Below are 23,969 nucleotides of genomic sequence, written 5' to 3'. Positions count from 1 at the left end.
AGTGGACCTACCATTCTGGGATCTGGAGGATGGTGGCCCTCTTCTCACAGCTCCACTAGGCAATGCCCCAGTAGGGACTCTGTGGGGGGGAATCCGACCTCACATTTTCCTTCTGCACTGCCCTAGCAGAGGTTCTCCATGAGGGCCCCACCCCTGAAACAAACTTCTGCCTGGACATCCAGGCATTTCCATACATCCTCTGAAATCTAAGCGGAGGTTCACAAACCTCAATTCTTGACTTCTGTGCACCCACAGGCCCAACAACACGTGTAAGCCACAAAGGCTTAGTGCTTGCATCCTCTGCAGTAAGAGCTTGAGCTGTACCATTGGCCTTATGGCTGGAGCTGAAACAGCTGGGATGCAGAATGCCCTATTTGAAGGCTGCACAGAGCCGGGGTCCCTGGGCTCAGCCCACAAAACCATTTTTCCCTTCTAGGTCTCTAGGTCTGTGATGGAGGGCTGCCACGAAGGTCTCTGACATGCCCTGGAAACATCTGCCCCACTGTCTTGGTGATTAGCATTTGGCTTCTCATTACTTACGCATATTTCTGCAGCTGGCTGGAATTTCTTCCCAGAAAATGGGGTTTTCTTTTCAACCGCATCATCAGGCTGCAAATTTTCCAAACTTCCATGTTCTGTAACATCTTGAATGCTTTGCTGCTTAGAAATTTCTTCTTCCAGATACCCTAAATCATCTCTCTCAGTTTCAAAGTTCCACAGATCTCTAGGGCAGGGGCAAAATGCTGCCAGTCTCTTTGCATAGCGAAGGGAACATTTCATCCAGTTACCAGCAAGTTCCTCATCTCCATCTGAGACCACCACAGCCTGGACTTTATTGTCCATATCACTATCAGCATTTTGGTCAAAGCCATTCAACGAGTCTCTAGGAAGTTCCAAACTTTCCCACGTTTTCCTGTCTTCTGAGTACTCCAAACTGTTCCAACCTCTGCCTGTTATCCAGTTCCAAAGTCGCTTCCACATTTTCAGGTATTTTTACAGCAGCACCCCACTCCTGGTACCAATTGCTGTATTAGTCTGTTCTCATGCTGCTAATAAAGACATACCAAGACTGGGTAATTTAGAAAGAAAAGAGGTTTAATGGACTCACAGTTCCACATAGCTGGGATAGCTGGGGAGGCTTCACAATCATGGTGGAAGGCAATGGAGGAGCAAAGGCATGACTTACTTGGTGGCAGACAAGAGAGTGTGTGCAGAGGAACTCCCCTTTATGAAACCATCAGATCTCATGAGACTTATTCACTATCACAAGAATAGGATGGGAAAGACCTGCCCCCATGATTCAATTACTTCCCACTGGGTCCCTTCCATGGCATTTGAGAATTATGGGAGCTACAATTCAAGATGAGATTTGGGTGGGGATACAGCCAAACCGTATCAAGGTCTTAAAATTGTTACCTGTAAAAGGATTTGCATGACTACTTAATATTGGCACATTATTGGCAGTTCTGTAAGTGTAGTTTGTGTGTGTGTTTCTGAGACGGAGTCTCACTCTGTCACCCAGGCTGGAGTACAGTGGCATGATCTAGGCTCAATGCAACCTCTGCCTCCCAGGTTCAAGCCATTCGCATGCCTCAGCTTCCCGAGTAGCTGGGATTACAGGCATGCACCACTGCGCCTGGCTAATTTTTGTATTTTTAGTAGAGATGGGGTTTTTCCATGTTGTCCAGACGGGTCTTGATCTCCCAGTCTCATTTTATCCACCCGCCTCAGACTCCCAAAGTGCTGAGATTATAAGTGTGAGCCACTGTGCCTGGCCAAAGCCTAGTTTTAATTTGTATTTCTCTTATCATTAGTGAAGTTAAACATCTTTTCATATTTTTAGGTCTATCCTTACATCTTATGGATAGTTTATTGTCTTTAGCCTATTTTTCTTCCACATCTTTGGTCAGTTTTTCCCTTGAATTTTAAAGAGCTCTTTGTATTTTACAGACACCAGCCCTTTGTGTGCTATTTAGTGCAAATACTTTCTCTCCATTTGTCATTTGTCTTTTGACTTTGTTTATGGTGTCTTTGGAAATACATTTTTAAAAATAATTTTTTATCTAGTCAAGGTTAGCAACATTTTATTGCACCTGGATTTTGAGTTATAGTTGGAAAACCTTTCTCTACATTAAGTTATATAGGAATTCACTCATGTTTTCTTCTAGTACCTGTCTGCTTTTACTTTTTTTTTTTTTTTTTTTTACACATTTAGGACTTTTATCGATTTGGAGTTTATTCTTGTATGTGGTGTGAGCCATGGATCTAATTTTATTGTTTTCCAATGCCTATCCATTGTCCCAGCACTTATTATTAAAGTTTCAGTGATTTGAGATGCCACCTTTATAATATACAACATTTCCAAATATGGTCAGCCGTCTGTATCCTCAGGTTCTGCATCTGTGGATTCAACCAACTGTGGATTGAAAATTACAGTATTCATGGCATGTGGAACCCATAAAGATGGAGGGCTAACTTTTTGTATCCATGGGTTCCACAGGGCCAACTGCAGGACTTGAGCATCCTCAGATTTTTGGTATCCAAGGGGTTCCTGGACCCAATCCTCTGAATACTGAGGGACAACTGCAGATAGATATATAGATGGATAGACAGACAGAGAGATGACAGATAGATAGATAGATAGATAGATAGATAGATAGATAGATAGATAGATAATATATATTATGTCTTTCCTGGACACTATTTTATTCCATCAGTCCATTTGCCTTTCCTTGTGATAGCACACAAGGAAATTTTTTTAACTTTTAAGTTCAGGGGTACATGTGCAGGTTTGTTACATAGGTAAATGTGTGTCATGGGGGATGGTTGTACAGATTATTTCATCATCCAGGTATTAAACTTAGTATCCATTAGGTTTTTTTTCTGCTTCTCTCCCTCCTCTCACCCTCCAACCCTCCGATAGGCCCCAGTGTGTGTTGTTCCCCCTGCCTTGTGTCCATGTGTCTTATCATTTAGCTCCCATTTATAAGTGAGAACATGCAGTGTTTGGTTTTCTGTTCCTTTGTTAGTTTGCTCAGGATAATGGCTTCCAGCTCCATCCATGTCCCTGCAAAGGACATGATCTCATTCTTTTTTATGGCTGCATAGTATTACATTGGTGTATATGTACCACATTTTCTTTATCCAGTCTATCACTGATGGGTATTTGGGTTGATTCCATGTCTTTGCTATTGTGAATAGTGCTGAAATAAACATACGCATACATATGTCTTTATAATAAAAAAATTTATATTTCTTTGAGTATAAAGCCAGTAATGGGATTGCTGGATTGAATGCTATTTCTGTCTTTAGGTCTTTGAGGAATTGCCACAGTCTTCCACAATGGTTGAACAAATTTACACTCCCACCAACAGTGTAAAAGCTTTCCTTTTTCTCCTCAACCTCGCTAGCACCTGTTATTTTTTTACTTTTTAATAATAGCCATTCTGACTGTTGTGAGATGGTATCTCATTGGTGCCACACTATTTTAAGCATAGAGATATCATAATGTTTTAATATGCTAATATAAGTTCCTCCTCAGAGTTTTATTTTTCAGTATTTTCTTAGCTACTCACGTTTCTTTTTCCATATGAACTTTGTTGACAAAAAGAATTAAACTCTGTAAAATATTTGTTGAGATTTATTCTGAGCCAAATATGAGTGACCATGGCTCATGACACAGCCATCAGGAGATCCTGAGAACTTGTGCCCAAGGTGGTCAGGGTTCAGCTTGGTTTTATCCATTTTAGGGGAGACATGAGACATCAATTAAATACCTTTAAGATATACAATGGTTCAGTCTGGAAAGGTTGGACAATTCAAAGTGGGAAGTTTCCAGGTTATAGGTAGATTTAAAAATTTTCTGATTGGCAATTGGTTGAAAGAGTTATCATCAAGGGAATGGAATGTGTGGGTTACAATAAAAGGTTGTTGAGACCAAAGTTTTATCATGCTGATGAAGCCTCCAGGTACTAGGTTTCAGAGAGAATAGATTGTAAATGTTTCTTATCAGGCTTAAGGTCTGTGTTGATCTTAATGCTAGAGGGTATAATGAGGCATGTTCAACCCCCACTTCCCCTCAGGGCCTGAACCAGTCTTTCAGGTTAAACTTTAGAGTGCCCTGGCCTAAGAGGAAGGCCGTTCAGATGGTTGGGGGCTTATAATTTTATTTTTGGTTTACCACTTTACTATAAATTTTTCAAGCCTCATAAAACGTTTTCTGTTGTTTTTACTTGGATTGTGTTATAATAATACATGAACTCAGGGAGAACTGACATCTTCATGATGTTCAGTCATCCTATCTAAAACAAGGGATGTTCCAGTCTACTTTTGTATCTTTCAAGAGTGTTTCAAAGTTTTTCATGCATTGGTTTTGCACATTTCTTGTTAAGTTTATTCTAGGTACAGTCCATGCTCATTATTTACAGATTCCATACTTGTGAATTCACCTACCTGCTGGTATTAGTCCATTCTCACATTGCTATAAAGAAATATTGGAGACTGGGTAATTTATAAAGAAAAGAGGTTTAATTGGATCATGGTTCTGCAGGCTGTACAGGAAGCATGGCAGCATCTGCTTTTGGGGAGGCCTCAGGAAGCTTCCAATTATGGCAGAAGGTGAAGAAGGAGCCAGTACTTATGATGCCAGAGCAGGAGAAAGAGAGGGCAGGGGAGGTGCTACACACTTTTAGACAACCAGATCTCATGAGAACTTACAGTACTCAGGAGGGATGGTGCTAAACCATTCATGAGAACTCCATCCCCATGATTTAATCACCCTCCCACCAGGCCCTCCTCAAACATTGCAGATTACAAATTTTTTTTTTCTTTTTGAGACAGAGTCTTGCTCCATTGCCCATGCTGGAGTACAGTGACATGATCTCAGCTCACTGAAACCTCTGCCTAACAGGTTCAAGCGATTCTCCCACTTCAGCACCCTCAAGGAGCTGGGACTACAGGCACGTGCCAACATGCCCAGCTAATTTTTTTTGTAGAGAAAGAGTTTCGCCATGTTGCCCAGGCTGGTGTTTAACTCCTGAGCTCAAATGATCCACCAGTCTTGGCCTCCCAAAGTGCTGGAATTACAGGCATGAGCCCCCATACCCAGCGAGGGATTATAATTTGACACGTGATTTGGGCCGGGACACGAATCCAAACCATATCACTGCTAAAACTTAGTTGTAACCCCAAAACCAATGCTCAAAGCATGTTTGCAGACAGGTGCATGCTCACAGAAGTGAAAAAATCTGAGTCACCTACTGCCTTCTTGTTTTAGCTCTCCTACTGTAAACACGCTTATAGGGTTGGGCATGAGTATGTCAGTGAGTCAGCAACATATATTAAGAGATCTTTGAACAGACACACACATAAAACAAAGTTATGTACTGATTAGTTGATGAAAATATGGTGACCAGAGGCCTGCAGGAACCTAATCTTGTATGTCCCCTAGGAGCAATGATTCAGTATTCAGTGTTAGATGCAACTTTACAGAATGTAACTACATGAATAGTGAGAATCAACTGCATTTTATTTTCTTTGTTGCTATTGTAAATGAGGTTTTTCACTATCAACATATCTTCTAATCGATCATGCTTTGTGTATACTGATTTCTATGTATTAAATTTATATCCATCTCACTGAATTCTTTTGTTTGGATTAGTGTTATTGATTCAGGTTTTTCAGGTGTTGTCTTTTCTCATGTGCAAACATCATTTTCCTTCTTCTTTTCCAATTATTATTCCTCATATTGATTTCTCTTGACTAGTTTTGTTGGCTACAACCCACCCACCTTTTATAAGGACAGTTTTTCCTCTATGCGGAACTGCTCTGAGTTGGTAATAGACTGTGTCATTGAGCTGTAGACTCCTAGAGTTGGAAAGCAGCTGAGAAGTATGTAGATGACTTTCACTTGATGCATGGAATCTTTTTTACATCACTTAATTGGCGATCCAGTCTCTTTTTGCATATCTGTTCCCTTTTTTCTGAAGAACATCTTTCTGTCTCAAGGATTCACCTCGTACCCATTCCACGTAGTTTGCATCTGGTTTTCAATCACTCCATTCCTATAGCAATCACTCATGGCCCCTGGCTTGTGATCCAGGCCTATTATACAGGGTGGCCATAAAATCTAGATACATAAGCATTATTATTATCATCATTATTACTGTGTGTGTCTGTGAGTGTGTTTAACAAATTGAACCCCCTTTATTACTTCTGGTATATGCTAAAAGTACAGATTTATTCAGCAAAAAAATCAAATGCACAAATCATCTGAGGCATTGAAAGCATCCAGGTGCATGTTCAGGGATTTATGAAAATGCATTAATGTACTATTGCCATTATTCTATAAAGCCAATTATCTTTAAAGGAGATTAAAATAATAAGAAAAAAAGTCTTTCATATATATACCATCAGTTGCCATTTCTAGTACTCTTCATTGTCTGTGTCATTCGGAGCTGATTCCAATTGGCTTTTCTCTCTCTTTTTTTTTTTGAGATGGACTCTTGCTCCGGAGTCACCTCCTGGGTTCAAGCATTTCTTCTGCTTCAGCCTCCCCTCCTGAGCAGCTGGGATTACAGGTGCAAGCCACCACACCCAGCTAATTTTTTATTTTCAGTAGAGACAGGGTTTCACCATGTTGGCCAGGCTGGTCTCGAACTCCTGACCTCAGGTGATCTGCCCACCTCGGCCTTCCAAGTGCTGGGATAACACGTGTGAGCCACCACGTTTGGCCGGCTTTTCTCTTTATTATGGGTTATTTTCCTGCTGTTTTTCATGCCTGTCTTTAGGCCAGTCTTTGATTGGATGTCAGACATTGTAAATTTTACCTTGTTGGATGGTGAATATTTTTGCATCCCTATAAGTATCCTTGATCTTGGTTCTGGGACACAGGTATTTGGAAACAGGTTTGATCCTTACCAGGCTTGCTTTTCAGCTTTGTTAGGTTGGGACCATGGAAGTATTTAGTCAAATGCCAGTTTTGCTCCACTATTGAGACAAATTCCTGAATACTTTATCCGATGCCCCATGAATACTATTTTCCACTTTGGCTGAAGGAAACAGGAGATATTCCCAGCCCTGTGTAAACCGTAGGAATTGTCCCTTGTAATCATTTTGAGTAGTCCTTTCTCTGGTCTTCAGTAATTTCCTCACAGCCATGCACTTATTAGCTGAAGACTCAACAGGGCCACTTTGCAGGTGTCCAGTGAGCTTTCTCTCTGCAGCTCTCTGCTCACCAGCCCTGACCCTGGTAAACTCCAGCTGCCTTGGTCTCCTCAGAATTCCATGTCCATCCCCTCATCTCACAGAGGCTGCCAGGCTGTGTTTGGGTTCCCTCTCCCTATGCTGCAACCTGGAAATGTCTCCAGGAAGCAACTGGGACGTGCACAGGGCTCATCACATTTGTCTATGAGCACCGTCCTTATCACCTGACGGCCAATGCTTTGGAAACTGTTGTTACATACATTTTAGCAGGTGTGTTAGTTGTTTTGGTGGGAGTGTAAATCTAGTTGCTGCCATTCTGTATTGGTTGGAGGTGGAAGTTCACCGTTGTAATTGCAACTTCCTCCATTACACTGAAGTAGGCACTATCATTGAACACATCAAGTGATGGCCTCGTGCACTGCAATGTAACACCAATGCAACTAGTATTGTATATATTTGCCCTGTAGTCATTTGTCTCTGCTCATACCCTACCACCAGACACCAGTGATTGTTCCAATAAGAGTGGAGATGAGGAGAGTGAGATGGGTACAGAGGGAAGATGACCACCTTCCAAGTGTCTGCTGGAATCTCTCTGGAGCCTGGCAGGCTGTCAGCACTCAATTGCTTGTTGAATAATTGAATGAATGTACGCAGGCTCACGTGCATGCTTGCATGAATAAATGAACCAATGCCTACGACTGGGTGGGTTTCTAAACTGGTCCACTAGTTCTCCAGACCAGACACCTTGCTTCCTTCAGACCTCGCTTCTTTCAGACCCTCATACCCTTCCTTCCAGGACACAACTCTCATTAGCGGAGACTGCTCCAGAGCTTTCCTGCTGGGAGGGAATGTCTGAGTTCTAGGACGCATGCTGCCTCCCACAAGCACTGTTCCTTGCCTTGTTTCAAACAGTTCCCTCACTCTTCAGTTCCTTCCTCACTGCATTATTGTTTTTAGCCTGATACTGAGCGAATGTCCCTTATTTTTTTTTTTCATATTTTTAGAAGTGGATTAGTCCTTTAATTTCTTCACCATAACCCTGGCTACTCCTAGCTTTCAGGAATGTGAATGCCACTATTAATTGCATTGTAGATTTTTAGAGTATCAGAACTCTGCCCTATCTGTTCTATTTGCAAAAAACATCCAATATTTTCCCTAATGATGACCTGTGCTCTGTTTTCATCTAGCCTCAGGGATCTTACTGACTAGCAAAAGGAAATTTGATGGAGCGATTTCATTTTTGAAGTTAGTAAACACAACTGAATACTTTCATATGTCATTGCTAAAATGTGTTCAGAGAAATATGGTAACAAATAAACAATCCAACAATCCAATGGTTTTGAAATGTTTCCAGTGTAAGAGTTTTTATTCTGGTTTCGTGCTCAGTTAGAGTTACCTACAACAGACTACAGACAAAAATAATTAGGAAAGGCTCAACGAAAATGTCAGGAATCAATACAGCAGGGGATGTTCGGTCTTGCAGATCTCAGACAAGTTACCGGGTCTGAATTTCAGTCCCAACACTGGGTGACAAAATCTCTAATTTAGATGTGATAATTAATTTAAACAAGATTGCCGGGTTGGATCCTGACTACGCTGACTTGTAAACAATTGGAAAGTCCTGTGACAGTCACCTTACAGGTTAAAACTTCTGGGGGTGGGGCGTCTACCAGAAGATGGAATACAATTTTGTGGGTACCGGCGGAAAACAGGATAAAGAACGGTCAGAAAAAGCCAGAACCAGTGTGGTCAAGCGGGCAGGGGAGGCAGCAGGGACAGAGGGGAGAGGAGTTTACCACAGACGGGGCAGGCGCGCGCGGCGCGGAGGGCGGCCTTACCTCAGCGGAGGGGCCGGCTCCAGCGTCAGGGCTGAGGGCTGAGCAGCCTGGAAGAGCGCTGGTCTCTTAAACGCCGCTGCCACCAGACGGCCTCAAGGTGTCTCCGGGCCGCTCCTCAGCCCTTGGCTGCTGTGGGTGGCTCGGAGGGTTCCGGGCAGGGCTGCTCCAGGTGCAGGCGCGGCCATGATGGCGCGGCTGTGGAGGCCTCGCCGCCCGGCCGCGGGGAGGCGGAGCTGGGCTGTCTGGGGAAGCGGAGATCGTCATTACTTAAGGATGTAGGGTCTTTTGCTGCACTGGAGCCTAAACAGGCCCAGAAGCTGGAAGATGGTGTTAGGTGCGCCATTCTTGAAAGGGGTTTCAGGGTGTTCCTGGGATAAGCCACGTCGTGTTCCCCCCCATCAACCACACCTCGGGCTCGGGGTGTGTCCCAGGGCGGGACCCGTGGGAGCTGGTGCCGTGGGAGGAGCCGTCCGAGTCCGAGGGCGCCGCCTGCTGGAGAGGAGGCTGCTTGGCGGGCCTCTTTTTCCCCCTGGGCTTCTCCGCTCTTGGCTCTCCGGAATCCTGCGTGTCCGCTTCTTTTAGTGGCCAGAAAAGGAAAGCAGAGTTCCTCGTCTCCACATCCTCTCTAGAGACAGAGAGAGAGATCGGGGTTACCCTGTCTTGGTGGCTGCGGGATCTACAGAGATGTCCAAGCCATCCCCATGGCTGCTTCTCAGCTCCTCTGCCCAGGTCCCTCTTCCCATGGAAAGGAGTCTCTGGAGCACTGTGCACCCAATGCTTTAGGCTGGGTTTAGTGCCGCTCATTTCATTTCCACGAGCCTTTGGTGTCTGGGAGCCTCCCACGGCATGGAGAACTTGAATATACGGACCCGTCCTGACCAAGCCAGTGAAGGAACAACTCCCAGCCCAGAAGCCCCTGGAAACGCCTCAGCATAGACCTGTGTCCGCCCCAGGGAGATGAGCTTGGCCCCATCACAGCCCAGTTCATCCCTGAACTGAAGCTTGTACATCAGATATTCTTTCACACCCTGAGTTTCTCTAATGACTCCAAGGTATACTATCGGAAACATTTTCCCAAATGTCCAAAATGGTATGATTTGTAATGACACTGAACTTCGGAATGACTATGAAGTCACTGAGCTAGATTACTATTTAGAAAATGCGCTGACAAAGCTTCTTTACCCAGAAGTGCTGTCCTTCAAAGGTAGCGCCTTGGCAACACCATGACCTCATTCCAGCCATGCCTCCGTGGCTGACGGTTTTGGGAGCTCACCTTTTTTCAGGGCCTTCAGGGTAAGTTAAGGACACCCGCCGCCTAGTGTTAAACCTTATTTTGTTCCCGTAATCAGTATCAGCTATCTTGATCACCCTGCCTTCAATCTGAATAATGTTTTGTTTTTACTCCGCATAACTTCTATTACTGCTTTGGATCCTTCTGGAAATTGTCAGGGAAAAAACAAAACAATAAAGTGGAAAGAGAGCTTTTGTTATTTCCAAATAGAAAACGCCATCATTCAAATCCCTTGTGAAATAATCAAGATTCATTACACATGATAATTTTCAAAGAGTGGCTCAAAGACTCAGGAGAGAATTCCCAAGAAAGATGAAAACATTGGCCTGGGCGATAGCAGTGACATTGAGAAAAGCCTTTCTGGGATCATCTTTAAATCTGAGGCCAGCGCTTGTGTGGATGTATAGGTTCTGTGATAGCAGGTTCTGAGAGACTTCTAGGAATCATGTTTCAAGGTTGCATTTACCACCCCTGCTCTGTGAAGTCTAAAATCTTATCCATCACATTACCCTCAGCTATCCCTCAACTTGCTACAGCTCTCCAGAGGAGAATAAGTTGATACATTCTGTTTCTTTTTCACGTTTTTTCTCTATTTGCCATGAATTACTATCCATGATTACAGTTCAGTCCCTAAGCTATGATCTCTCAGAAAGAGGAGTGACAAGAAGGGGATGTGAGAAGTGGAGAGATTTTCAGGCACTAAAGGCATGGAAAGAACAAGGTAGGGAGACGCCTACCCACCCGCCTGGAGGACTCTGGGAAGAAGAACGAGAGACCCAGGAGCAGCGTGTGGACAGCCCTCACCTAGGGGACTGGTCACCCAACTCACCGACCACCTGAATAATGGAATTCTAGTGAGGCAAAATGAAACAAGAGGTGTCACTGTCATGGAAAGGTGCAAATGACATATTGTTAAGTGGAAAACACGTCACACAACAGAATGCATATTACATCTTCATTTTTGTTATGAAAATTGTGAATCCGTAAGGATGACCGGAGCCCTTGCATTAAACTGTTCACAGTCACCCTTGGAAAATGAATTCCATTTCTTGACATTAAAAAAAGTTTGCAATTGTCATACAGGATAAGGAGAAACAAATACAGCTTTTTGATATAAGCTGATATGAGCTTATGGTGAAATAAGAATCACCACAGTGGGGAAGACACTGTAGAAGGACCTATAACAAGGTAAAAATGGTGGTTACTTTCGAAATGTGGGACTATGGGTGGTTTTTGTATTATTTCTGCTTGTTTTTAATTTAGAAATGTTATTAACTCTGCATTACTTTTGGAATAAGAATAAAGCAGCACAAGTCATCACGATTAGTACAAAAAGCAGGCAGAAGTTTTGATAAAAGTCTTAAAGCAAATACCGCTTGGCTTCTGTATTTCACACTCCAGGACGGCTGTGGTCAGCCAAGCTCAAGATCTTTCACAAGGAAGTGTCTCCTTATGGGAGGGGTAGGAGCAAGAGGCAGGGTGGGTGTGAATCTGATGTGAAGGCCTCAACCCCACCCCTGTGCTCACACACTTCCCTCTCCTACCTGACCCAAGCCCACTCAGTGGAAGGGGGAGGGCCGTCAGGGTCCTGAACTCCAGCCAGCGGCGTTCTCCACCAGCACTCGTAGAAAAGACTCACTGAGTGGCTTTATTTTCCCCAGTCTCATGCCCAAACAGAGTTCAATTAAGTTGGGCTACAGATCTGGTTGAATAACATGATCAACCTACAATAAATATGTGCGCCTGTTCAGAGCAGGGCAGCCAGGCGCTGTGCTGGTTCCACTTCTGGGAAGAAAGTGCTGAGTGTCCACTCCATGCCCTCCTGGGGTCAGAACCCACCCCCTTCGCTGGATGAAGCATTGGCAGCTTGTCAGTAATCCTGCTGGATCCCTGAGGTCTCGTTTGTATTCTGCCCTCAGTGTCTCTCTCTCAGCAAGGCTGTCTTAGAACGTAAAGAACAAGAGGACCCATGGAGCAGGCACCAGCAGATGTTTGATGAAGACCGGTGGGGGGGCTTTCGACCGCTGAAGGGGCGGAGAATGAAGAGCTGGATAAGCAAAGGCTGTCGCTATCTGAATTGCTACCGCTGGCCCTGAAGGCTGGCAAATCTCTGTGTCTCCTTGTGCCCCTTGTCCCATGTCCTAGGGCACCACCACGTGCCTCCTGAATGTAAGCAGTGGCATGTGTCCTTCTGAATTACATAGGACACTCACAGACAGGGTTTGTTGCTGAACTGCACGTTTTTCAGTGCTTTGTTCCAGCGTAAGAAATGGGGCTTCTACTCCAACCGGAGGGGACGGAGGGAGCTAATGACATACAGAGGCCTAATGATTTCAAATGCACAGACGCCTCTTAGGAGAAAATCGTCAGGAGTGACCAGGCGAGATTAAGGGCAGTGATTCATCTAATGTAATGTCAGAGGCAGTGCTGAATCTTGACGTTTCAATCAATGACTTAATTTCACTGACGTCAGGAGACAATGTGAGTCCACAACACTGCACGGGGTCAAGGGAGGAGCGTTAAACACTGCGGACTGTATCGTTTCCAATGGGACATACTCCCAAATCCAATGGCTTCATGGAAAGTTACTCAACCACTCAAAAGAGAGATAATGAGAGGCTAATACTTTGTGTAACAGGAACTGGGGGGAACAGGGGTTGACCAGAGATCCAGACAAACCCCACCTGGCCCTGGGAGGGTCTCTCCTCCTGCCAACTCATACACAGCCATGTCCCCAAGACCACACAATGACCCTCAAGCAGCAAGAGAAGAACACGCCTCACCTCCAGGGCCCCAGAACCCAACAGCTTCCTCCAGATGCCTGACGGTTTCACTGGAGCACAGAGGAAATGCTGAGTCCTATTTTGCTTTCCTGGTATCACATTTGGAATGTTATTATTATTTTTTTAAAAATAAATCATACTCTCTCTAAAGAGACTTTTTTTTTTTTTTTTTTTTTTTTTTTTTTTTTTTTTTACAGAGTCTCGCTGTGTCGCCCAGGCTGGAGTGCAGTGGTGTGGTCTCGGTTCACCGCAAGCTCCAGCTCCTGGATTCAAGTGATTCTCCTCTCAGCCTCCTGAGTAGTTGGGATTAAGGGTGCCCACCACCATGCCTGGCTAATTTTTGTATTTTTAGTAGAGGCGGGGTTTCACCATGTTGGCCAGGCTGGTCTCGAACTCCTGATCTCAAATGATCTGCCCACCTTGGCCTCCCAAAGTGCTGGGGTTACAGGCGTGAGCCACCGCCCCCAGACAAGAGTCTTCTTAAGGAGGAGTCTTGAAGGTAATTTGCCCAAGCCATGTGCTCTGTTAAGGGTGAGGGGAGGAAGGATTCCAGCTCATCTGGGAGAGAGTTCTAGCTAGTTACGTGGCACCAGGTGTGTGCGTTCAGTTCAGGCGGCCTGAAACCCCAGCCTGTGGGTGGTTGAGTAACGCCTGCTACAGGCACCTCTTCTGCACTGGAGAACACCAGCAGCTGGAGCATCAGACCCACCAGGTACCTCCCCCTGCCCCGGCCAGAGGCCACAGCCCTCTGATGGGAACAGACGACAGGGGAGGCAGCCAGGGAAGGGCTTGGTCTGTGAGTCCCCTGCCCTGGCAAGGCGAGAGGATGCCAGATGGAGGAAAATCCCCCTGTTCTGCCTGCTTCTTGTAGTTATTGAGAAGGACCACATGGGAGAAACTACACGTGTGTTCTCAAACGGAGGAAGTTATAGACAGGATAACGACTATTCTCCCTCAGAAAAGACATCTCTGATGCCATGGAATGTAGCAGAAAGCTCAGGGAAGCTCCTGAAGGGAAGGGAAGAGAAGGGAAGGGCAGTCATTTCGCTCCACCGGACACATTGTCTTGAAAGACACGCCTCTCAGCTGTGTGTCAGAGAATGCTGTCGTCATGCTGCAAAGGAAAGAGAAAATCTGCACCCGCCTTGCTGGTTTCACATTGCAAATATGGCAATACCAGCATCCGCTCCTTGAGGAATGTGTAGTCTGGAATTTAGCAATATTGATAACGTATTTTATAAGCCAACCTTGTTTTTTTAGAAAAAGTCTTTAAGAATCATTTAGGTGTCAGATTTTAAGTTGAAAATGAAAATGTGCATCAGCTTTTGCCGTGCTCAATAGTTTTGAGCCCTTCAGCCTCCAAATGCCTTTCTTCCTGCCTTTCACTGTGCACCGTCCTCACTCAGAAGCCAGAGGAGAGACCTGCAGGAAAGGCCCCCGGAAGGAAGGAAAGGAGGATGGGGGGAAGATGGAGGCTGTTTGGGCCCAGGTATCCCTTGTCTTACCCTGCAAGCAGATAGTTATAGTAAATTCGGTATTTAAAAATTAAATTTAGTCAAATAATGTTCTGTTGGAGATGTAACCTACAGTACATGTCTTTAACAGCCTGTGAAGAAAGCATCAGGATTTTTTTAGATGGCCTCATTTGGAATGTAAAAAGTAAAGTAGAGGTTCCTCTTCAAAGACTTTCCTCCCCATCTAATTAGGAATAAATAGTAACTTCTCTTAGAAGCAAAATGTATTCAAAGACCTGTGTTAACATTCTTAAACATCTGCTAGCCGTAATAAAGAAATCAATGTACTTTATGTTCTTAGCTCCCACAATGTAGCCTAAATACTTGCCCTGGCACATATACACACACACACACACACACACACACACACACACACACACACACACACACACACACACACACACACACACACACACACACACACACACACACACTGGTCCAAGTCAGCATTAGGTCATAGCCTGTTCCTCTTCCTTATCTGAAGGTGTTTTTACCTTTCTCTGCATTCCACAAGTTACTTCCTCCTTCCTTTGTTCTCCTCTGCCTTTGCCTCTTTTAAAAAGTTCTAAGTTGTTAGCCAATCGGGACAAATACAGAATGTGAGGCCCCGTTCCAGCCAATGGAAACCGGACATAGCAGTAGGGTGGACGCATCAGGTTATAAATGACCCTGCTCCTTTGTTTGGTGTACTCTCATGGCAAAACTGCTGGCGAGTGTACCCTTTCTGCAGAAAGTAAAAATGGCCTTGCTGAGGAAATTAAATTATGTTGAAGTGCTATTTCTTTACAGCACCAGGGAACAAGCATTTCTAACAGGAATAATGGTGTGAACCCTCCCAAAGGAACACATTTGTAAAGTAAGTGAGAAAGAGCTCCTAAGCAAGGGACCTACCAGAAGGAAATCCCAGCACAGATACAAAATCAGACCTACACCTTTATGTTTGTACTCGCTTCTGCTAGCCCTGATGATAGAAACAGAGACAGGTTAAGCTCTGAACTTAGTAGGTTGAATGTGAACTCTGCTTATGAGAATTAAACTAGTCTCTTGCTCCCACAGAGGCACCAAAACAAAAAAGAGTGGAAATTACAATGGGGGATGAGGGAGTCAATGAAGACTTCCGCTGTGTGAAGCCCAGAAGCAAAAGTAGATAATTCACAGTGAAGAGCTTTAAGTAAGGCCTGGGGAAGATAGAAAACAAAGGCTTTTCTCGACATACAAAGATTTGCATTTTCATTCTAAAATAATGGTTGATAACATTGAGTTTGGTGAAAATGGGTAATACTTAGATACATCAGCTCATATTCCTTCACAAGGAGCTGTGATTTGGACATCATAGGAAACAGAAGCAGGACCCACAGGGACCATTGTTGGGGTAGAAGTTTGAGATGAACAGAAAATGTCCTGCTATTTTAAATGAAGTATCAACCCATCTAGACAAAGAATGGAGAATTGCAGCACATGTGTTTGATAATGATAGCTAAGGAAAGGCTCTCTGTGGAGCCGCACACCCCTCGAGGAGCACTGCTGGGCATCTGCTAGCATGTGTCTGTATATACTGATTTGTTCTTCAGATAGTCTTTGGGGGCATTCTGTGAGCTGGTCTCTGGCAACAGGGATTCAGAGGCAGATAGAGCCTGTCCCCTACCTTCAAAGACTTGTGCCTACAGAGTCCAATGCAAAGGAAATTTTCTTTAATGGAAACCTCTACGGACTGCAGTGGGACCACCTCACTACCTGGGGGTGCTGGGGTGCTGGGACATCGCATGGTGGTGCTGATGTTTGAGCTCAGTCTTGGAGTTCCTCAGGTGGCCAAGGGCAAGGAATAGCTTTCCAGGGAGAATACTTAATCTGGTGAAGTCACAGAGACCTGAGAAAGCACGGTGTGGGCAAAACCTACATGTAGCTTAATGTGGTTAGTATGTAGAAGGCATTGGCAGGTTAGCTGGGAGTGGCTAGGGAAAAATGAGGTAAGGTAGGCAGGTCTGGGCCAGACCAACAAGAAGCTAAGCTGAGATAAGAAGGGGTGATGGGGATGGGGCTCTGAAGGATTTTTAAGTGGGGGAAGGGACACAGGCAGATTTGCATGTGAGGAAGATGATTCTGCTCAGCCCTTATGGTGAGTGACTGGGACTGTGGCAGGAAAAGGCCGGAGGACATGAGCACTCCTGGCCAGTTAGGATCCCTGTAACCTGGAGACCAAGGGGGTGTGGTAGGTGAGGGACAAGCAGCAGCCAAAGATGACCACCAGATTTCTGGCTGGACAGCTCCGTGACTTGTGGGTGAAAGGGTGAACTGAGATGGGGAAGCCCGAGATGGGAGCAGGTTTGTGGGGAACTGTGATTTCAGTTTCAGATGTGCTGAATTTTTGAGATTCTGTACACTCAGGTGGAAATATCCAGTGGGTGGTTGGAGATGTGCTAACACCTGCCAGACAATGACCATCCCCAAATCTTCACACCACCGTGATCCTGCAGATGAGCTCACGGTCAACGAGCAACCACAAAACTAATGAGGGCAGGGCTGGGATAGAAACCCAGTCTTGGGTCCAATGCGCTTCCCCCTATAGTTGCCTGCCATGGCTGCACCTTGCAACCAGCTGGGGGCTTTCAGAAAACCCACCTCCAGGCCCACTCTCAGAGTCTGACTGTGACGCACAAGCACAGGAGAGCAGGCTGGGTTGGAGAAGGAGACATGGGGTCCTTAGCGCAGAGGGAGTCATGAAGGCAGTGGGTGGCAGTGAAGTCAGAAAACCCAGCGAGGTGGAGCAGCAACAAGCCTCAAGAGGAGGGGCTGGGGCAGAAGGAGGGGCTGGTGGTGTCCAAAGTGACTGCAGGAACAGACTCAGTCAGTGAGGGCGGAGCTCACTGGTTCAGGCTCATGAGAGGTTCAGTGTGGCCACTGTGGAAGGAATTTCTTGGAGGGTAAGGGTGGACGCCAATACCCAAGGCTCAGGAGTGAAGAGGAGGCAGGAGAGTGGGGATGTTGAGTCTATCCGATGGTGCATGGAGACTGGCAGTGAAGGGCAGGGAGCATGCTGGATCGTACTGCGGAACCAAGGGAGTGGTAGTTATTCAGGAGTGCGTGTGTTTGTGGGTGCTGCGTGTGTGTGAACAGGAGGTCAACCTGTGTACTTGCTGAGGCTCAGTGAAGAGGAGCTAAGGAGAGAGGTGAGAAGAATCCAGGGATCACTGATGGATCCAGGACCCGAGGTAGCGGAGGATGGGCCTCTGGAGCCCAGTGGACAGATCGGCCTGGGGTGAAAGGAAGGACACTGATTCTTTGACATCAGGGGCAAAGGCAGAGACTTCCATAAGCCCAGAGGTGGGAGATCAGATGTGGAGGGAGAGGATGTCTGATGGTTCTATGACGAAGTAGAAGGTAAGGCCATCGGGAGAATGAAGGTTAGCACCCAAAGACAGCCTGCAAGCTCTAAGAGAAACTGGAAGATGTTTCCTGGGTCCTCTTCCCCAACACTAGCTCAATATCCATCTTCATCTCTTTTTGTATGGCCTTGACTCCAAGGTCATGGCTCCATGACCCCAATTTTGATGCCCCTCATTGGCCCCATGGATTTGAGTTTGTGTTTGCTCTGCAGGCCACCCCTTTCCTTTTGCCTTGGCTACCTTTAGTCTAGCTTTACAGCTCTTAGCAATCCTGCTGCTTCAGCTGAAAATGTGTTGACTCCACTGCAGCCCCTGGAAGCTACGCCCCCCAACACCCTGAACTGGCTACAGGCAAGCCAGGGTCAGCCCCTTGCTCCCACCTCCCAGCAAGGGGAGAGGCAGGTAGGTGACTGGACCCAAATGCAACTTAATTAGAAGGCTTTGAATCTTTACAAATAAAAGATTTCATGACATATTCATGAATGCTTTTCTGAAGGGTCAAATCATGTTGAATTTGAGATGAGAACCAGATGGATGAATACACAGTGGGTGAAAGGTGTGACGTTGAAGGGATAATAATCACAGAGCTACATTTTAAGTAGGACATTCTCCATCTCTGCTTTTCTTCCCTAGTATTTAGAGGTCATGGATCTCTTCTCAAAAACAGATTAAAGGTGCAAGGACATAAATTAATATTCAAGAGATAAAAGTTGAGTACACTTACACTTCTGTATCCTCAGGAACTGGGGGTGACTTTATGTGAGAGCAAGAGACCGCATACTTATTTTGGCTGATCTTAATAAGTGCACTCCGAGGGCAAAATTCCTGTAATAGCACCAACAGAGTTCACTCAGTTTAAATCAGAAATGTCCACCATTCAAATATAATTTTATTCTAGCTCAACCCATTATAATAGCTTCTAGTCATTATCCTATTCAGGGTGACACTTAAAAGAGCAGTTTAAATTCAGAGCCTCACTTGATAATTATTTGCTGAATAAAAGTCATCAGAGTCCTCTCTGTCATTTCTCCATATTCTGGATCAATTGCCAAGTGTACCCACGTAAGACACACACACACACGTGCACACACACGTGCACGCACATACACCTTCATATAACCACCTTCCTTTCTATCTTTATTTCAGCCTTTGGCCACCACTTTTGCTGACTAACCCACCTTCAGCCTCTTCGGGTCTCCCCAAGTCCCTATCAGAACTGTCTCCAGTATCCTTCCCCACCCCCCGACGCTGCCCCCACCACCCTCCACCCCCGGCATGCCACTCTAGCCTCCAGGGCCCCACATCTTGTAGGTAAATTCCAAGGTCCTTTCCTGGACTCTGCGGCTTCCCCTCAGGGATCCTAGGTCAACTGCCTCATCTGTCCCCACACCCTAGGGCATGCCTGGGGACATCTCTTAAAACATCCCTCCCTTTCGCAGTTGATATGCCCAGAGTTGTCCCACACGCCAGGGGGAGGAAGGCTCTGCCCTTCCAGATGCTTCTCTACTGCTATCCAGACAGCTTCAGGAAACTCCATTTTCTCCAAGGGGTTTTTTTCTGGAGTGATTAGCAGACACCTCCTTCTCTGTTCGCCCTGTTGGGTTGGATACAGGGCTCCGGTGGCCGCTGGCTCTGACGGCCTTTCTCCTTTGCCCTTAACCCTAAACTTCATTTCCCACGCCCCTCTCCCTGATGGAACTACCTCGTGCCACAGTCAAGGATGTACTGGATATTTTCATTCTGTATTCTAGGTAGCTGGGCACGGTAGTTTAAAGGGTAGGCCATGGAGCCAGATTGTCTGCATTCAAATGCCTGCTCAACACACCAGGTGTGTGCTTTAACTTCTGGCTTCAATTCCTTTTCTGGAAATCAAGATAATAATAGTCTCCACCTCACGGTGTTCTGAGGATCCAAGGGTCCGCTCTGTGTAAAGCGCTTGGATTGGAACGCATGGCGCAGAGTAAGGTCCTAAGAACCAGCCACTGTTACCTGGCGTTTTCCTCACCAATCTAGTTCACTTGTGGGTCTGTTCTCCAGGCATGTTAAGTCATCCATGAAAACAATGTCATTTTCCATTAGGAATGTCGTTCATTCAAGTAATTTAAAAAACAATTGTGAGACCCTTCTCTTCATCAGGGGCTGTGCTGGGAGGGACAAAGGTGAACAGATGTGGTCTCTGCCTTTAAGGGTTTAGAGGCTGATGAGGAAGCCAGTTCGGCAAGAGCAGTGTAGTGGACAGGAGGGCCTGAGGGCCCTGCAGGAAGTCACGACCAGGCAGAGTCTTTAGGGTGACGGCAGTTTAGGGGAAAGGAGATGGGGGAGGGCAGTCCAGGAAGAGGCAAGAGCCTGGGACTCGGAAAAGCCCACCGCATTCAGGAAGCAGTGAGCCTTCCACGTGGCTGGAGGTCAAGCTCACGGAGCAGGCTGGGGCCACACAGGGGTCCGGGGGGATTCTCCCTGAGCGTGACACGAAGCATGTGTGTGGGTTGGGCAAACGACATCATCAGTTTTGTAAACTGATACAGAATTCTTCTAAAACTTTTAGAAAAATTACGTAGAGAAATATATAATTAAGGAAGGATTTCTTAAACAAACACAGACAGGGCGGAAGGAGAAGAGGGATACATTTGACCATATTAAAATTTAATGCTTCTCTGTCAACAAAAATTCCAAAGTTAAAAGACAAGCAACAGACTGGGGAAAACTGTCGGCTGCATATATTACCAAGAATTACTACCCGGAAGACACGGAAGAAAAGACAAACGCCCCGACAGACAATACAGACCCTTAACAATTATCCGTCCAATGAGTAAATCATTCTAGAGGTGATACAGTTAATGGAGTCATTCCCACTTGCTGGCCCTGGGCAGTGCAGGAGGAAGGGATCTGAGTGATGCTACCAACCTCTGCAGCCACATCATCACTGCTGGTACCTAACACATGCCTGCCAGACACACAGACCTTCTGCATCTTCTACATGTCTTCTCCTCAAGCCTCACAATCACCCCGTAGGGTACACATAGACAGATATAGATATCGATATGTAAAGAATTCATTTTATAGGTGACCAAACTGAGTATCGGGGGTGAAGCCACCTGCCCAATACAGAGCAGAGTGAACGTTCAAATAATTCAAACACAGGTTTCTTTTGTTTTGTTTTGTTTTTTAACTGTAAAACCTGCGTTCTTTTCATTCTCCTCCACTTTGTCCCCATTTGTCCTTCTTAGTCTCCCAACTTCTGCCAACTCTGGAGGTGGTTCCTAGGTAAGTAGGAGATGGGGAACCAGGTAGTGGCACCCCAATACAGGGGACGCAGAGGAGAAGGAGGCACTTGGGGAAACGGAGTGCACTGGCTTGCGGAGTGCGAGACGCCTGTGCTCACTCGGAGGCAGTGCTCCAGGACGACCCAGCTAGAAGCACAGGGCTGGAGCTCAGGGCAGCAGCGGGGCTGCCACTTCTGGCACAGAGGAGGTGTCCAGAGATGGAGGCTCACTCCGAAAGACAAAGGGAGGAGGCAGAAGAGGATAGCGCTGGGAGGGGCCCAGGAGGTGCCCAAGTCTGCAGGGCCAGCAGGGGACCTCAAGGCAGGGGCAGAGGAGGAGGAAAAGTAGGACAAGGACGAGGAGGAAGAGGAGGATGAGGACAAGGAAGATGGAGAGCCAGAAAGAGTGGTGCTCCAAGACCCTAGAGTGAGCCTGCCTCTCCGTCAAATGCAAAGCACGGTTCAGCCGTGGGTGCAAGCCAAAGGACTGCACAGCACAGGCAGCAGAGGCCACGGCCACCTCAGTGAGGGCAGGGTCTGTGTGGCACAGTGGGCAGGAGCCAAAACACAGGGAGTGGAGAGCAGGGCAGCAGATGCAGCCAGGGAAACCATTCCTCACGAAGCCTGGCAGTGCCAGGAAACAGCTTGGCATTGCCCGGGAGAAAGTCTTTTTCTAAATGAAAATCTACTTACTCTCCGGTTGTTACACTTCAAAACCGTGTAGAATTTTTCTGTGGCCTCATGCTTATTGGGAAGTGCTATGACAATGGCAGGGACGTAGAAGTCAAATCCTCTGGGTATCACAATTTTGGCAAACACATAATCTCCAACCTGCAGAGGAGAACACAGAGCAAATATTTTGCTTGTGGATTGTACAGACAATGTTAATAGAAGCTTGTTTTGTTTTTGTTTTTTTTTTTTTGAGACGGAGTCTGGCTCTGTTGCCCAGGCTGGAGTGCAGTGGCCAGATCTCAGCTCACTGCAAGCTCTGCCTCCTGGGTTTATACCATTCTCCTGCCTCAGCCTCCTGAGTAGCTGGAACTACAGGCGCCCGCCACCTCGCCTGGCTAGTTTTTTGTATTTTTTAGTAGAGATGGGGTTTCACCTTGTTAGCCAGGATGGTCTCGATCTGACCTCGTGATCCGCCCGTCTCGGCCTCCCAAAGTGCTGGGATTACAGGCTTGAGCCACCGCGCCCGGCCAATATAAGCTTGTTTTAAAACACTACAAGGCAATTGGCAGGTACTGATGCTAAAATTCAAATACATATTTTTTTCTCAGTTAAGAAAGAGTTCCAAGATCCTCTGGGCTCATTGGGCCACGTCTGGAATTTTGTGATCAGTTTGGGAAGCCCCGTTGTAGTAGGACTTCACCAACTGACAAGGGGCCAGGGGTCAGCCAGCAAGATGGTGAGGGTTCTGGAAACCACACCCTGAAGAGACTAGTTGAAAGAACCTGGGGTGTTTGTCATGCAAAGATCCTCAACAGTGTCCTCATCTGCCAGAAGGGCTGTCACCAAGACGTAGAAAGGGAGAGGTTTGTTTAATGTCGCTCTAAAGCACACACCCAGAATCCATGGGTAGAAGTCACAAATGGAGAATTTGCAGGAGAAAAAGTATCTTGTGGAGGGACATGCGGAGGCTGCGGGCCCTCGTGCATCGTCAGGGGACGACAGCACGGTTGCGTGCCAGGGCTCTGACTCGGAAGCAGCAACAGGCCCGAGGATAAATTCTCCAATTCCCCCTCCAGCGCTTCTCCTCCAGGCTCACAATGGGCAAGACACAGCAGCAGGGTGCTCTGCAAGGATTTCCCTCTACTCCTGGGCCTTGAAGCTGGAATTAGGACCGTGGCAAAAGGATGAGCCAGACACGGCACAGCTTTTATGAGTTTGTGACCAGATGAGAACACATTAGTCTGGCTCATCCGAGGCAGGAGAACAGGGTCTGGAGTCAAGGAACTTAAGGTCAATTCGTGCTGACTTTCTAAGGCTGAATCAAGGGAAGCACCAAGTCTGGGGCAGGGAATCTGGGGCCCATTCATGATAATTTCCTAAAGTTAAATCAAAGGGAAAACATCTGGATCTGGGGCAAGGAACCTAAGACCAATCACCACGAACTTCCTAAAGCTAAACCAAAAGGAAAAACCCCATCACCCGGCGACGGGTAGCAAAGGATCAAAGGCCAGTCTCCCTGCAACCCTCCCCTTCCACCCCGGCTCAGAGGGAAAGGGAGTGTGCCTTGGATTGCCCAGAGGCCAAGCAGGGGCCATCCCTTCATCTGCACAGGGGCCAATTCACCTCAGCCTTTAATTAGCCACAGACCAAATCCTTCGTCCAGAAAAGCGGTAGTCCATAGGGACCTCAAAAGGAGTATTTAAAACCCAGAAATCTTTGTAACGGCGCCCTTGTGTCTCTTGCAGCCCACTCCCACTCTGTGGAGTGCTTTCTCACTTTAATAAATCCCTGCTTTCGCTGCTTCATTCCTGTGTTCCATTCCTCTGTTACTTTATTTGTGCATATTGTTTAATTCTTTGTTCAAAACACCAAGGACCTGGACAACTCATACTCACAGCCTTTCTTCCGGTAACACATGTGTGGAATGCACATTTGGGGTAACTGTGCATTACGACATCACCGTCTGACATCAGCTGATTACAGTGCCAAGGAAAATGCTACCTCTGCCCTTGTTATTATGTAA

At 46.3% G+C, this 23,969-nt stretch overlaps 2 protein-coding genes across 11 annotated transcripts in view; both read right to left on the bottom strand.

Moving 5' to 3' along the window:
- CNGA3 (cyclic nucleotide gated channel subunit alpha 3) overlaps nt 1-9,240 on the bottom strand; it is an 86,242-nt gene extending 77,002 nt beyond the window's left edge. Inside the window, exon 1 of the mRNA XM_001101944.5 lies at nt 9,042-9,240. The gene's annotated coding sequence lies outside the window, so the exon portion shown is untranslated. The remainder of the gene's footprint in view (nt 1-9,041) is intronic.
- The window catches only part of VWA3B (von Willebrand factor A domain containing 3B), a 270,056-nt gene that overhangs the window by 24,243 nt on the left and 221,844 nt on the right, over nt 1-23,969 (bottom strand). For 4 of the 10 annotated variants that reach the window (XR_013402591.1, XM_015112923.3, XM_077958826.1 and 1 more), the window contains 4 exons: nt 21,968-22,105; nt 18,737-18,837; nt 9,450-9,666; nt 8,538-9,283 (listed from right to left, as the gene is read on the bottom strand). Coding sequence is in view for 7 of the 10 variants with exons in the window: in XM_015112923.3 (XP_014968409.3) it covers nt 9,134-9,283; nt 9,450-9,666; nt 18,737-18,837; nt 21,968-22,105 (606 nt within the window). In the remaining 3 variants the exon portion in view is untranslated. Of the gene's footprint in view, nt 1-8,537; nt 9,667-18,736; nt 18,838-21,967; nt 22,106-23,969 lie in introns of those variants that run through there. The other 6 variants (XM_077958824.1, XM_077958827.1, XM_077958823.1 and 3 more) reach the window with 4 other exon arrangements.

Source organism: Macaca mulatta, chromosome 13 (genome assembly GCF_049350105.2).
Source record: "Macaca mulatta isolate MMU2019108-1 chromosome 13, T2T-MMU8v2.0, whole genome shotgun sequence".
Classification (NCBI taxonomy): domain Eukaryota; kingdom Metazoa; phylum Chordata; class Mammalia; order Primates; family Cercopithecidae; genus Macaca; species Macaca mulatta.
Note: the sequence above shows the minus strand (reverse complement) of the source record. Positions and strands in the feature narration are given on the sequence as shown.